Consider the following 16,178-nt stretch of genomic DNA (forward strand, 5'->3'; position numbering starts at 1 on the left):
TCGCTCCCCCTGCGGCGGTGCGGGGCGGCTTATCCGCATCAGGCCGGAGCGCCGAAGCGCGGCCAGCAGCGGCGTCACGGAGGTGCACGTTAAGGCGGACGGGAGCAGCTTCCCGGCGCCTGCCTGCAGCTGCCGGGGACAACCCGCGGGGAAGGGCGGGCCGGGGCCAGCAGCCGTTGGTGCTCCCCGCAGCCCGTCGCGGTCGTCGCGCGGCGACGTGAGCTCTGCCACCTCCCGTTGTGTAAGTTAATAACGGAACAGTTGCTTTAGAGCAAGACGGGAGCTCCTGACTGAATTAACCAGCTAGGCCAGAAGCCGTCGGGGAGGAAAGCTTGGGTTTACATACACAGCTTGTTTGCAGAAAGTAAAAGCAAAGGCGTTTGTACCTTGTTGAAATAGGTTACAGTAGTAATGCCCGTGCACCCTCAAATGGATGCTGCATCAGTACGGTTGAAAAGCTGGCCCTGTCAAAGGCACCTGCAAACCCTGGATTGTTCAGGGAAATGTAGATTTTACTGCTGGCCGCTCACATGCTTCATAGCCCTGTCAAGGATAAGTTGGTGACAGAGCAGGCTTCCCCAGCAGCCTGTTTAGTCAAACATGGGCATGCATCTCTCTGCATATGTTACTACCCTGTGACATCCGTGCAGTGGCTGAACGTTTGGAGACCAGGAATGTAGAATTAAAGAAACAGGAGTTAAAAAGAAGTTGGAATTCTTTCAGTATGTGCTTCCTGCTTCTCCTGCCTTTGTTTATTTTTAAATTCAAGTGGACCTCTTGTTCTTTTAAGGCTGTTTATTTACCAGCAAAAGTGACATTTTTCATGGTTCTGAGGAGGGAACAAATATTAAGGGTTGGTTTGCTTTCAGATCTGTAAACTTAGTGTGCACATCTACTACTTAGTCTCGCTAGCTGCAGGTTGAGGTGGGTGCCTGAGAGGCATCCCGTCTTTCCCATCCGTATCTTTGTATGGCTTGCAGAAGGGTTATCCCATGTTATCTTACCTGGGATTAAAACCATGACCCAGAGATCAGCTCCTTCATCTAATCATCAAAGCATCTGTGCTCCTGTTGACTGTCACTTGCTCTAAGTGGGTTCACAAGGTTTCACATCATGCTAGTGTGGCCTCTTCCCCAGCCGTAAATCATTTTGCTCACTCAGGAGTGTGAGATGCTGCAAATGAATGTCACAAACTGAAACAGGAATGTTTTCAGTCGTATTTCTTCCTGTTGGAGATTTGTTGCTTCTACTGAGGTGTTCCTGCGCTTTAATCTAGGCTTGCTCTCCATGTCTTTGTGTTTCCAGGCTTGTTTCTTTTCTTCTGCTGTTACAGGGATGGGAGGGGGTCGCTCTCTTGCGGTAATTGATGCAACGTCCTTCCCCTTGTTTTCTCCTTGCTTCCTCAACACTGCTGCTTTGAATTTGTATTTGGAGTTACCTTTTAATCTGTAGCTGTATTTTTAATGCTTGGTTTTTTTCTCTCCACTCCTTCCCCTTTTCACAGCTGTTTCCATTCATCACAGGGCTATCTGGCTGTCTGAAGGGAGTGCCCTGATGGCATATTTGAAGTTGAACTAACTGTAGTGGAGCCTATAGCCTGGCTTGTCATACTCTTGGCCAAGCCTGTAGTTCTCTTTAAGAGCTGCCCTGAAATGCAGCATCACTGCTGGGGGAAGGGGAAAATGGGTATCTTGGTTCTCCCATTCATCCTGGAATTCCTGGGATGCCAGTGGGACAGCTCAGGCTCTGTGCATAGCTCCCTGGAGATATTGACCCAGACCCCTTGCTTTAGGCAGGTATTCAGAACAGCTGCCATGTAGCTCGCTGGGTTGAATGATGAAGGGCTCAGCAGGGGCTCCTGCTGCCTTGCTGTTCCAGGCAGGTGAATACTGAACATATTTTGTTGTTCCTAAACATCTAAGGCCAATCTCTGCAAACACTCGTTACAATATAGTGATGAGTGCTTGTGGCTTGTTTGTGGCTCTAACAGGTCTCTCTGAAACCAGCAGAGGTGTTTACGGGAGCATTCCCAGCATTTACGAGCTTTTCCAGAAGTCGGTGTCTTGAACTGTAGGTGTGTTTGATGCAGAGATTGTGCCTCAGCCTGCCAATATTGAGGATTGTGCAGAAATCTGTCAAACTAGTGAACCTCAGAAATTCAAAGGATTTGTTGTCTTGCGGAAGAAATCTGTTCTTTAGGTTACATCTAACCTTCCTGTTGTGTAGTATTTCACACCATCGTCCTGAACGTAACTGAAAGACGATTTAGACTGCTGGGGAGAATTGAGGGATTCACACAGCTCTGAAATACCTGCAGGAGAGTGCAGAGGGGTGAGTCTTAAATTTTGCAGTGAAAAAATAACTTTGGAGACTGTGTGCACCGAAACACACAGACAAAGGAAATTAACAGTTGGGGTTTATGTTTTGTTTGCTGTAACAGGCATTCTGGCCATCACTGTACTGTAATGAGTCGCTGCTCTGGAAACCCAAGATTTTTCACGCTTGCTCGTTTGACTTTCTCTTTTTTCTCTCTGCTGACTCTGAGGAAGGACGTTCCTGGGTTGGCCTTTGTGACCGTTGAAGCACAGCTTGAGTGACATCTACTGAGCACAATGCGTTGTTCTTTTGTAAAAAAGATGTTTGATATCTTTTTTTCGTCTTCCAGTTGAAGATACTCCATTAGTATTGACGTGACTCACCTGAAGGCGTCATAATGGACAAGAGCAGCAGCGACAGGTATGGATAATTTGATGTATCCGTGGCTTCCCAGGTGCTGTGACAAATTCTGAGAGGTTTGAAAACAATAGTCCCCCCATCAATGCAAGCATCATAATGACTGAGTGGGAGAGGAGGAGTCTCATATCTAACATTCTGTCTTTACGAAAGGCATCAGCTCTTTGGCAAACCAGAATCTGCTGCAAAACGGACAGTGATTAACACTGGATATCAACGTGACCCTCGTGTAGATGTAGCGCTTAGGGACACCTTTCAGTGGTGGACATGGTAGTGCTAGCTAATGGATGGGCTGCATGATCTTCATGTCCTTTTCCAACCTAAATGATTCTGTGATTCTCACGGATGAGAGCAGTCCCTTGTCCCATGGAAACTACTCATCGCAGGGAGGTGAGGTGTTTGTTTACAACATACCTTGCCTTGATACTTCCTGCACCAGCCCCACTGCTTCGCATCCTGTCCTTTTCACAGCCTCAGCGTAGCAGGGGGCAATGTTGCCATCCCAGTGATCTGTGTGAAGCAAGCCAGCCTTTAAAGTAAGGATTTCTGCACTCATTTGGATTTCTGCATGCATTTGGATTGAGAAAAGCCGTGCTGGTTCATATGGTTATGGAATATTTTATGGCATTCGGAACGATAAGTGGATAATGCCAAGGAAGACGATGCAAATTGCTCCCGATGGCTGTCAAAAGCTTGTAGGGCGCAGCCTCTGCTGCGGTCTGGTTCCTGGGAGAAGGTGATTTCTCTTTGAAATCTATTTTCATCAATTTAAATATTGAAGGAGAAAAGGTTGTTTCAATTTCTTTTCTCAGAATTGTTCGATTCCTAACATCTGTAAAGCAGTTTCTTTCGTAACAGGCTGCATCCAACTTAGTCTTCTGTTGTTGTTAAAGTCGTTGGGTTTTTTTTTTTTGATTCTCTCAGGTATTTTACTCAGTTTCTTCCCTTTGGCCTGCTGCTGCTCTAGCCTCACCGTAGCTATGCTGTGTGGTGAAATCTAACTGCTTTTCATGATTTGCCCAGCAAGGATGTGCTGCTGGCAGTCAGCTTTGGCTCTGGAAAGTGCCAAGTTTAAGAAGGTGCTATAAAGCAAGGCTATGTAAAAGTGCTTTGCTGATTCAGGGTCAGCAGAGAATTTTGCTGCCTCAGCCTTCTTCAGACTTGCCACTGCTTACAGCACACAGCTTCATTCACCTTGTTAAGCTGGTTTTTGTGTATGCTTCCACGTATGGGTTTCTGAATTTTGCTTGCCTTCCAAGTGTATTTGGAAGCAGAAGTTCGGGGATCAGGTGAATCTATTTCTCCAGGTACATGGAGCCCTTAAAATTGTGTGGTTTATGGTTTATAACCTGTGCTTTACAGTAGCACAGGCTGCATGGCTATTCCTGGACTACTGGTGGAGAAAGACGCAAGATGTTCTACTTTACAGCAAAGGGATTTTAGGAAAGCTTACTAGCCATGCATTTAATGATTTTAATATCGCTTGGTATCTATTCCTTCTTCATTGGTACTCTGCTTGACTGTTTCACAATACTTAAGCTTCTGGGATTTGTGCCAGAAACTTAATGGGTTATCATATCTTTATTAGTGTAATGTCACACTGCATTTTTTCTTGAGGTAAGGGATGCTGTATTCCCCTTTGAACAGTCCCTGATTCGGTTTTGTTGGAATCTTGCAACCAACGCTAGGTACTGATTGCTACTGTTAAGTTTTTCTTTCTGTTGGTGTTTGTTTTATTTAATGCTTCTTGAAAACACAATGTGCAAAGATTTATTTCGTAATATTACCCCCATGCGTGCCCACCCAGCCAGCCCCCTAAGTAGCATTGTAACAGAAGAGACCCAGGAGCAAGGAAATTTCACAGCAGGTGAAAATTACTGACTTCCCCAAGCTCTGGGGACATGTGGAAAACTCTCAGGTGCTTCAGGAGGACTCAGTTGAACAGAGGAACAAGGGAAGAGATTTGAAAATCCATGGGTGTGTGAGGTGAGTAGGACTGAACCAACACTCAGGGCAGACACTGTTAAATGGAGAGCAAAGAGATGCCACACTTCCGTCTGGAAGTACTGGGTTGGGCAATGTATCAGCACCTGCACTTTGTATGGAAACGCTGTCACTTTAGGCTTGAAACCTCCGAGTCGTGTTGTGGATTTTTTTCTTTCTCCCATGTAAAATTGTAAGTATATGGCCAGGTAAGATGGTGCTGTGTACATAAAATACATCTAATGTTCCCACCACCTGTGCTTCATCGCTGATGCCTGAGGTCAGTAGCGCGGCATTTTCAGGAATTCAGAATTGAGAAACAACGGCATCCAGGTTGCCTGCACACCTTTGCTTGTTCTTCTCTTGGATTTGAATTTCTATGCAGTGTTTATTTAAATGAGAGGCTTTCTCTGGAGACCCCCATTTTTATTCAGTGCATAAGTAGGTAAGAATGGATCTTCTAAAATTCACATGCTCATAAACAGCTTAAATACATTTGGAATTAGGATCACCAGTAGGAAGCTTGTCCTGTTAGGTTTTTCAGAAGTATTACTTTGGTAATCCTCTTCACCTCAGAAGTGCCCTTTTGAGTTAAGGATAAGCTGCAGAGTACAAGAAGCTTATGTTATCGATTTGTTTTGTTTGCATTGTACCTAATGGGGTCAGTTTCCTTCACTTGCAACACATCTGTCAGAGACAAGGACCTGAAAAAGGGGACACTTCTATCCCTGATCAGTGAATAAAAACACAGGTGGGAAAAGCTGCAGTGTGCTAATGTTGAAAAGAGAAGCAAGGGAGGGGGGGTCTACAGGTTACAGGGTATGTTCTGGCAGGAAGCTTTCTTCAGGGAAACGCTCATTTATCAGACTTGAAATGTTCCCCAGGAACTTAGCGTTTTTCATCAAGTCTTGCAATGAAAATGGCGTTCATTTTGTTGTTGGGGCAATGACAGCACTGGGGTAGAGGCTCGAGGAGCAAGACCCAAAGAGCTTGTTACGAACACTGACTCCCCTTCTCTTGTAAGCAGGTATTTCACTGCCAGGATAGGTTTGTCCTGAAGACTACCAGTGGTTCATGGTCATGTCTTGGTCAGTGCCTGGGTGTCAGTGATTCTAACATTTCTTAAGTGCCCTTTTCATCACAGTGTATCTGTTTAAGGAATATGTTCAAAAAAAGGCCAGCAGGTACCTCTGTGCCACAGTTCTATTGGGTCATCCTCTTGATTATTTGCAGGTTTGCAGTCTCTTCAGAGCCTCAGCAGAAGTCTGTGCTCTGTGCTTTGAAGAAATGGATGGTAGGCAGCGTGAAGCAGGGTTAGGTTTTTTAACTGTCTCGCAGGGTTTCATAGGCATTAGTGAGACAAGCACTGAAATACAGAAGTTGAATTATGGCATGGAGAAATAAGAAATGTAACTGCATTCAGTATCATAGTGAAAAGCCTTCTTTTCAATGGCTTCTTCCATGACTACAAGACTGATTATGCAGGAAAACATTAAAGCATTGACCCGTTAAGAAAATGCGTGTTTAAACCTCATACCGCAGAGCAAATGCAAGACTGCTGCCTACATCTAGGGGGGGTGTAGATACAGTTGGCTCGCTGCGGTGCAGCGCATTTCTTCAATGCTGTGATATTGGATAGTGTACGTTATGTCCACATCTAGCATTGGAACCTGCTGCAAGCCATATGACTGACATATGCTGCAAGCCGTATGACATATCCTGCAAGCCATATGACAAGTCACACCCCTTGAAATTCCCTAAGCAGGGGGTCTGTGTAGCCTGCACAGGCAAAAGCTTTGCTGAGTTGTATTGGGGTGGTGCCTGCAGGGGTGGCTTCGGTGAGAAGCTGCCAGGAGCTTCCCCCGTGTGCAGTGTAGTCAATGCCAGCTGGCTCCAAGACAGACCCGCCAAGGCCAAGCCCATCAGCAACAGCGGTAGCGCCTCTGGGATAATGTATGTAAGAAGGGGAAAAAGAAAATCCTGGCCCCTTCCGTAACCTTCGAGTTTGCTGGCAGGACTTGTGACCCTATGGGGGCCCCATGCTAGAAGCAGAGTGTTCCTGAAGGACTGCCCCCCATGGAAGGGGCTGATGCTGGAGCCATTCCTGAAGAACTGCCACCTCTGGGGAGGATTCACATTGGACTGTGTGCCCTGGGAGGGAGCCCACGCTGGAGCAGGGGAAGAGCGTGAGGAGTCCTCCCCTGAGGGATCTTTCCTTTCGGGACAAAGATGTGGAATGGGAAGAACCCAACCGTTTTCTGGTTGTTTTTACATTTTTAAACTATGCACTTAAAATTATGTAGCTTTATGTAGAAGCTTTCTGTAAATGGCCTCTAAAATTGTAATTTACTATTTGCTATAAATGGGGTATAAACTGTTCCCTGGTTATCTGCCCAGTGCTTTGATGGGAGTTGTGCCCTGAACCAGAAAATGAGGAGTGTAACCTTGCTTCAGTGTTGGTTTAAATCTGCTTTCGAGTGAGTCTACAAACCGCCACCAGAGGCTTTATTTTCCCCAAGTTTCTTAGCCTGCAATTTCAAGCATGGGCAGTTGCAACTTCAGCAGCAGCAGCAGCAGCCGCCTCGGCTTTCCATTCGCTACACCTGCGTAGCCACGTGCGTCCTGTACTTGCTTTTGAAAACGCTAAAAGCCACGCGAGCCTCTTTTCCTCTACAAAAGCAAGCAAACGTTGCACACCCATACGCACACGCGCAAGCCGCTGGGAGGGATGCGGCAGCGGGCAGGGAGCCGCCGCTCGCAGCGCTACGCCCGCGGTCCACAGAGCGCCGGCTGCAAGCGGCCAGGCTGAAGAGACTCGTGCGCGGCGGCGGCGGCAGTGCCCGCCCACCCGCCCGCTCCTGTCCAATCGCGCCGCTCTGCTGCGCTGACTGACAGAACCGCCTGCCCAATTTAGGAGGTTGGGTCGTACCATGACAGCGCTGCTAAAAAGGGTGGTGGGCGCACCACAGTGCGGGTACTCGTGGGGGCAGTGAGCTGCTGCCAGACCCGCTCCCCATAAAGCGACAGAGGACTAAAAGAGCAGCGGGCCGCGGTTGATGTTGGCACGCTGCGAGCCAGATCTTGGTTTTTCACAGAGGGCCGTGTGGTCAGGTCCGGTCCCCCCCGTGAGTTCCCCCCTCCCAGCTGAAAGTGCCGAGGCCCGCATCGTCCTCCTCGTCGCCGGCCGGGCATGACTGGCGCCGGAGGAGGGCGCGGCTGCCCGGATGTCTGTCAAGATGAGTGTGAGGCAGGCCGGGCTCGGGGCGCCGGGCTGCGGGGAGCGAGGGCTGCGGTGCGGTGGCCGCTTGGAGCCGCACGCTGACGGGCGTCCGGAGGAGGGCGACGCGGCACCGCCACATGGACGAGGAGGCGTTGGCAGCCGGGTAGAGCCTGGGTAGCTGGGGAGAGAACTCATGGAGAGAAGACACTTGGGGCGTTAAACTTGGCGACGGCTGCCCAGTCGAGGTAGGGCGTTAAAGAGCTTGTGTCGCTGTTGGTGTGGTAATGATGCCTTCGCTCCTTGCCGGGCAGAGTTTGCTGTTGGTGCGGTGTGTGTGGAGAGGCGTCCTGGCTGGATTCCGTTGATGTGTTTCGCTCACTGAGGCGCCGCTGCCTCAGCTCAGCATAAAGCTGCTTTTAGCTGGATACCCAGAGTCCTAATTCTCGCTGTCAAACCCCTCCCCAGCAAGTTAACAACACTGGGAAACTGATTTTCTCCTCCCCTGGGGACTTGTCCGTATCTCTTTTGGTGGTTTTCTCTTGTAGCCAGCCCAGCCTAAACAGGTTTCTGTGGTTGCCCGCAGCGCTGTTTGAAGGGGTGGTAAATGGTTTCTGTTCGATTGGGTTGGAGAACTGGCAGTGTAAATGGGAGGTTGCGTCTGCCTGTGTGCAGGTCTGCTGGATAGGTGGGAAATGGTTGTAGAGAAGAGTACGGAAACGAAGGGTCCGATGTCGTTGCTGTCAGGCAGTAGAATTCAAGCGAATGCAGCAGTGGCGGTTAAATCGTTTTCGGGTGACTGTGTTCTGGCTGCTGGGGGGCGGGGGGCATCCTGTCTAAAGTCAACTTCACCCTCGGCATGGGGGAGGCAGCTTTTCTGAAGTCACGGTGTTTGATGACGCAGTGCTGTTTAAGGTACCCGTTAAATGCCTTGTTAGCTTTTAGGATGCTTTAACGAGCGTGTCAGAAATGCCAAGGGGAGAAACTCCTCTCGTTGCTCTTTAGCCCCCCCCACCCTGCTCCCCTGTGCTTCAGGCGAGGGATGATTACAAAGAATTAAAACTGGTGGTATATCCTGCACAGAAGTTTGGCGCTCCGCAGTGTGTTTTCACAGTGGTGCTTTTCGACAGGCTTGAAGCCAAGAGGTGGCTTTACGTTGCAGACTGCAAGATGACAGAGCCCTGAGCTTTGGGGAAGCAGGACGGGAAGGTTGGCTGCTTCGTTAACAGCTGACCTCTTCTCTAGCTCTGACTAACTGCTCTCTCTGCATGTGGGGAGACTGGGAGCACTTCAAGTGGCAAAGGCTTAAGTTTGCGGCATCCTTTCCCTTTCCTTTGTATGATGACTTACTGGCATGATTTACTGGCCTGCTGTATCAGCCCGTTGCTTTAATAGGCTGCGTGCTAAGAGGGGCTACAGCATAAGTGTTAGCGCCACTGGCTGGCTGTGAAGCTTGGCTTGGCTCCAAGGCTAGGGACACGCTTGATGTCTTGGAGGTCACACAGCCGTTTTCTTGGGTGGCAGGAGGGCACATGGGAGCAGGGCCTAGCAGGAAGCTTGCCATCAGACAGCAGTTTTCCATAGCTCACATTGTGTCAGGAAGCCACTTCTGCAGGAATTGGACCTCTTGATTAACTGTTTCAGGAAAGCCAGGCCTCTAGCTTGACCTTCAGTTGGGGATCATCGGTGTGGTCTTTGAGAAAATGTCAGTGGTGGGGAAGGCAAGGCTCTTCCCTTCCAAACTGGGACGCTCGAGAAGTTGAGTGTACTAAGAAGAATATAGGAATTGCATGTATGCAGTAGACTGTGCGGTAGGGTAGAAAGAGGAGGGAAGAGAGAAAAATAATGCATCCACATAGTGTGCCTGTGAGTAGAGTAGAAGCAGGAGAGGAGGCCAATGCCTGCATCCACATACTGTGCCTCCGTGCTGCTGCTTGACAAATGTCCATTAATAGTCCCAGATTTTGCAGGAGTATTTCACAGAGATGGTGTAGTTTAAAGTATCTGGCTTTCCGTGAAGTTATTCTGCTGCGCATGTGACGCAGCTTTATTGCTGTTTTGATGTGGGGCTGGCGGAATTGAGTGTATGCGTATGCGGTTGAGGAGGAACAGGGGGATTTGACCTGGTGCTTTCCAGATTTCTGAGACCACCACTTTAAATACATTTGCACGATTGCTTTAAATGGAACTGCATGGTTTGGCAGGTAAGCAAGCAGCTTTCTGACTGCCAATTTAAAGTAAAGACTAAGTTTTCAAGCCTCTTTATAAAGCTGGCAAAGTTCAGTCTCTGAAAGTGGCAACACCTTCAAAATAGTAGATTCTTTTTTACCCTCAGGTGAAGAGTTAGACAGAATCACAGAACCGTGAGGGTTGGAAGGGACCTCTGGAGATCATACAGCCCACCCGCCCTGGCAAGGCGGGGCCACCTAGAGCAGATGACACAGGAAGGTGCCCAGGCAGGTTTGGAATGTCTCCAGAGAGGGGGCCACCACTACTCTCCTGGGCAGCTTGTTCCAGTGCTCTGCCACCCTTGATGTAAAGAAGTTCTTCCTCACGTTGGGGTGAAGCTTCTTGACTTTTAGTTTGTGGCCATTGGTCCTCATCCTGCCGTTGAGCACCACTGAAAAGAGTCTGGAACCAGTGTTTGACGATTCAATGGACGGATAGTTTTTCCCTTCCCACCTTTCTTGATGTATGGTATCAAGAGTAGAAAGCCCTGAGAAGGATGCTTGCTGTACCTTGTATGTATTATAGCACCATGCGGTGACATGACGTAACTGATTTGCCAACTGTAAGCATCCTGTTCAAAATGACTTTCATGCTGGACATGCACTGTTGTCTGAGAAGCACAGTAGGTACTCGTTGGTAACAGTGGTGTAAAGCGTTAACCATCCTTTCTTTCTCTCTTTCCTAAAGCTTATGCAATGAGGACAGAAACCTGCTGCATGCTAGAGAGAGAGAGAGACGAATTAGGGAGGCTCAGCAGGAGAAAAACAAGCTCCCTGAGAAGCCTCCCGTCTTTGCAGCACCCTACAAGGTAATGATGGGGGGGGGGGCGGTGTGGTGGAGGGAGAGGAGGAAAGATGGTTGGAGCGTAAGAGCAGAGCTGTGGCTTCTGCATATGGTGTAGCAGAGTTGAGTGTGACACGTGCAGAACCAGCATCTTCCCATCTGCTTAACTTAAGCTCATCAGAGTATGGGTTTAAAGCTCTGAAGATGGTGCAAGCGCAGTAAGGTCTTTGGGCTGGGCAGATTCATTTGGAGGCTACTTCCTGTAGTTTGGGAATTTGAGGGAGAGCACCCAAGAGCAGCTTGGCTGCCTGTCTGTGTGCAGCTGTGATAGAAACAAACGGGTCTGCTGTTAGTGTTCCTGAAGACTGCAGGCACACCTACAAGTTTGGCTCAGAAGAACTAAGAGTGAGCAGAGCAGTCCCACTTGCTTTGGAGGGACTGCACTGCAGGATCAAGATGAGCTTGCCTAACTTTGCTTGTGGTGATACACGGTGATGCAATTAAGATCCTGACGAATCTCTCTTACAGAGCTGAGTCTCCTGAAGTTGAGGGTCCGTGCTTTTTCCATTTCTGCCTCTGTTCTTCTGTTGCAGACTCATAAAGGAGATGACTTGTCAAACCAAATTCGGAACGTGCTGGGCAATTATGAGGATGTCATGGGGCTCATCAACTCCAAAACCCAATGGAATTTCTTAGGGCTTCAGGAAGTCCTTCCTCCGGTCTCACCTGAAGCACCTCATTTCCCACACTCCCTTGATGAAAATACCAGCCCTACATCATCACCTTCATTCCACGACACAGCCCACCATCCACCCACTACGGCTGTAAGTGCTCCTCCTGCTCACCGCTCAAGTCCCTGCGAAAAGGCACAATCAAGGACAAAACCGCATTCAGGTTTGCACGTGCAGAGCGGCAGCTCATCCAACGGTCAGAGCCAAAGTCGCAAACGCAGTTGTGGTGACAAGGAAAGTCACGAAGGTCTTCATCGCAAGGGAAGTGACAGGCGTGCGGCTGGTGAAGGTCGTGCTCATGATCTGGACTACTCCATTTTCTCATTTTCTTCATTTCTGACACCTTTGCCTCCTCCACTGGAACCTCTGTCACCTCTGCGTTCCGACCTGCACGTCAGTTCCAAGTCAGAAAAGAGCAGCAAAAGCCAGGAGCTGACCTACAGTCAAAGAAAATCGTTTCAGGACCTAGTGACAGGATCAGAGGAAGAGGAAAGTCAGGACGGCTCAGACATTGACCTGAGCAGCAACACTCGGCCTTCCTCTCGGACGGTTCCTACAGCTTTGCCATCAAAGCCCAGCGCGATGCAGCAGAAACCAACTGCCTGTGTGAGACCAATGGATGTCCAAGATCAGGCGCGAGAGGAATCGCCAGATCTCAAACCTCTCCTGGAGGAATACCATAGAGAGCCCTTTGAAAAGATCTCAGATCTGAAGGTGAATGCCAGAGCCAAACTATTCAAATCAGAAATCCCTTCTGAGCCCGTAAAGGTGAGTTAGGAGACTCTGTTGCTGGCAGGGTAAGCTCAGCTATGGGAGGACAGGTCACCAAAGGGCAGAGACTACGAGCATTGATGGCTGTGCACACTTTATCACTTTTAGAAGGTGTATTTTAAGAGTGCCTTTTGCCAGTACATCTGGGGGAGATACCTGGATGGTGAAAATGCAGCACTCGCCATGATTCCGTGTCTGTTTTATCAGTGAGGCTGCAGCAGGCCTTATGGTTAGAGCGACTGCTTCTGTTGCTGTGACTTTTGTCTTGCCTGTAAAGATTGTTGAAAAGAAGAAGGGGGGAAATGATACGCTGAGAGGTCAGGGGGTGATGTACCTACAGTCAGTGCATGCAGAGCGTTGGTACTCGGTCTGAGTGCTGGTGAGTAGAAGTCCCATATGTTCGCTGAGTACTGGGACAGCTGACTGTGCAGGGAGTTCTATGGTCACCTGGTAGGATGAAGGTTTTTGGGCTTTTTGGGGTTTTGGGTAGTTGTCTGTGAACACCACAGGGCTCTCCTAAGTGAGTTTGTACGATGTAACTGTAGACCCTCAGGGAAGTATCCATGTAAACAAAAAATATCCTGAAGATTTCTACCAGATGGACTTAGCCCTTGGGAAGCACGAGACCATTCTGTTTCCCGCTCCATGGAATGTTTTTTGAGCAGTTTCTCGAAGGAAATTTAGTGCAGAAGTGGGATTGTAAATCATAAGCAAGACCCTGAAAGCCCTCTAAAATTCTGCATTCAGGGAAAGACTGTAGGCTCTTTCTTGTCCCCCAGCTATGAGCAAAAGGAGCAGAGCTCTTTTGTTTGTTGTTGTCAGCAGAAGGCATCCTGGGCAGCAAGCTCGAGCATATCTTAGTTCTGGTCACTGCACTTGTCCTTTCTCTGCCAAGGACTGAGACCTAAGGCAGCTGGGCAAGGAGAGAGGTGGAGAGAGTTTTAAGATTGTGTTTTGCCTTTGTAGGAGAAAGGGAGAGTGTGGGTGCCTTCTGCCTTTTGTGGAAGAGGGTGTTGATCAGCTGCAAACGGCTGTAGGCAATTTCTTGTGGAAAAGGAGAGGAAACTGGCAAAATGACATTGATGAGAAGTTAACAGGTACCTTAATGCCCAGGTTTGAAAAGAAACAAGTAATAGACACAGACTAAACCCAACCAAACAGTAGCTATGCTGGGTTTGGATCTAAGTGACTAGAATTTTGTTGCAAAATGCCTTTTAGCTTTTAATAGCCTGATTCCTGCTGACCTCCAGCAGTACATAAACCCTCAAGTGGTTAAATGGCTTTAGGAAGTAAAGCTAGAGCTTCTGAGAAACTTGAAACCTTCAGGCAAAGGAAGGCAAACCTGTGATTTTTTTTCTTTTTCTCCGAAGCTCTTTGGACACAAGAAAGAGGTCCATGCATTTAGTTTGAGATTGAGCAAAATAATCCATCTTGGAGTTAGAAAAGCATGTAATATCTTTGAGGACTGTTTTATTTCCTCCAGGCAGCCAGGCAGGAACAGGACAGTGCACCCATTGTTTACTGAGCATTTTGATGTAAAATGCTTCCATTGCCAGGAGCCTTCATTGTCAGCTGAAGAAAGCAAGAGTAGAAGTTGATGGAAACGGTTTGGTTTGTTTTCAAACCTGCAGCAAGGGTGGTGGCAGGCTGGAGCTGCTGTCTTGTCTTGTCTTGTCTTGTCTTGTCTTGTCTTGTCTTGTCTGTGAGTGGGGCTTCTGGGTTGACCCTGGGACAGAAGCAGGAGAGTGCCTGGAGGTATGGCATTGTTTCAGTGACTCAAATTTAGGTTGGCTTGGAAAGGAGAGGAGTGGACTTGAATGGGTTAAGCGCGCTTGTGAAATCGTCCACAGGGGACTTGGCTGCATGCAACCTGCTGGTTAAACTGGGGCTCACAGAGGACCTGAAATAGCACCCAGATAAATTATTTTAGAAGGCTCCTGTGGACTTTGAGCCTGGTGGCTTTGATTTGTAGTCTGCCATGAAGTCGCGGGTGTCAAAACCAAGCGAGCAGCGTAAACACAAATATGAGAACAAGTAGATTTTGATGTAACTTTGAAGATTTCTGTCTCGCTGGATGAGGCAGAGCCATTCTGTACATTTCTGTGGTGCCTCAGTATTGCTTTAGTGTGCATAAAGCAAAAAGTATAGCATGGTTTTTGTTTTTCATGAAATGTAGAAGTGAAACTTAACGCTGGGAGCAATGGCAAGCAGATGGACTTTAGCTTTGCTTTGCTGGAATTACAAGAGTCTTGCTCCATTACGGTCAAGAACTAAGCTGGTGAGAGGGGAGATGTAGGATGCGTTGCTTGTTTCTGCTCCTCCTGCACTGCTAAACCCACCCAGCTGGCTACCTGAAGCTAGAAGAAAACTTGAACAAGTGCATCCCCAAACGTACATTTTACAGCTGCTGCAGTGTGAGGTGCCTTGTTAGTGCAGCACTGGAACCAAGTTTCTTCTCTTTCCACAAGGACAGTCGGATAGGAAGGTTTTTGAAAGTTGGGTTTCCGTTTCAGTTTTCTTTGAGTTGCATTTTGCCTTTCCTTCTCTCTTCCACCTTTTGTCTTGTTTGTTGTGGCCATTGTGTTTTTGATGAAATGAAGTGAATTTTCTGCGCTAAAAACGGTGCGTCTTGCGGTAATTATTAACCCTCTGTGAAAATTAATCCTAGCCTTAGGCAATCTGCTCAGAAAATTGCCTTCTCTGCTCATGGGTTTGTCGTTCTCTGACTGCAGCTTCCCGAATTTCGTAGAACAGCTCGAGCTGCTGCTACGGGGACTCGGCTGCCAAACAGTATCTGTACGTTATTTTGCAGTAGCAACGAACCCTCAGGCAATTTCCACGTAACAAAATGGCCTTTAAAGTCTGTAGCTATAATTCATGGAGCAGTCATGAAAGACATATTTAACTCTGTGCAATCTGAGAATTTAAACAAATTATATCAACCAAGATTTTGTGACTAGATAACAAAAGTCCCTTTTTGAGCTTCTGATTTGAATGGTTTTGAGCCAATACAAAAATAGCACCAAGGGAAACCTAAGGGTGTGCAAGTATTCCCACGCTGAAGTCAGGGAAGGGATACTCATCCTTAAAATACAGCTTGTTTCGAAGTCTGTGCACACTTTATCTGGTTTGTTATTGGCTTAGTGCAAAGCCCACAGGCAACAGTGCGAAGACACCTCGGTAAGCTTCAGCTCAAGTTCCATATTTTTCCTTATAAAAAGGCTAATAACTCTTTTTGTGTGAACTTTAAAACAGAAACAAATATAAAAAACAACCCCTACAATTCCTGAACCTGAAAGAAGTCAGAAGAAAATCTTGTGTTAACTACCTGCCTGTACCTCCCGTACTTGATGCGGTTTTGCTGCTTTTGTTTGCTCGACACCAGTGTTGCGGTTTCCCCTGTGTAGCCAGTTCTCCTGTGGCTTGCAGGGGCCTTTTTTACTGCAGCAGCTGCCAGTTTTGTTTGCCCTCTTAAGAAAGGGTAGACGTTCCCCATGCGTCAAACACTTGTGGGAATCGGTGAGCGGATGAAAGAAAGAGATCTGTTGAACAAGTGCACTGTGTCTGCAGCAAGCGATAAACATCCCTTAAAAACATGCTTAAGGACCACCCATGCTGCTAGTTTGCTTGCAGGATGGTGCCTGCCTGACTAGAAATTATTTTAATCACAAGTATATTCACACAGTCTTCGTATTTGTTCCAATAAACGCTTTCCTGAATAGGTAACTAGG

General features: G+C 47.9%; 1 protein-coding gene across 1 annotated transcript in view; it reads left to right on the forward strand.

Annotated features, from left to right (window-relative positions):
- The first annotated feature begins 2,661 nt into the window (after positions 1-2,661).
- The window catches only part of LOC133274645 (AF4/FMR2 family member 1-like), a 37,432-nt gene continuing 23,915 nt past the window's right edge, over positions 2,662-16,178 (forward strand). Inside the window, exons 1-3 of the mRNA XM_061464154.1 lie at positions 2,662-2,736; positions 10,850-10,970; positions 11,539-12,444. Coding sequence (XP_061320138.1) covers positions 2,714-2,736; positions 10,850-10,970; positions 11,539-12,444 — 1,050 coding nt within the window. The 5' untranslated portion in view covers positions 2,662-2,713. The remainder of the gene's footprint in view (positions 2,737-10,849; positions 10,971-11,538; positions 12,445-16,178) is intronic.

This window comes from Pezoporus flaviventris, unplaced genomic scaffold, assembly GCF_033815535.1.
Source record: "Pezoporus flaviventris isolate CSIRO_AGI_PZ_B2104156 unplaced genomic scaffold, CSIRO_AGI_Pfla_v1 ptg000002l, whole genome shotgun sequence".
NCBI lineage: Eukaryota > Metazoa > Chordata > Aves > Psittaciformes > Psittacidae > Pezoporus > Pezoporus flaviventris.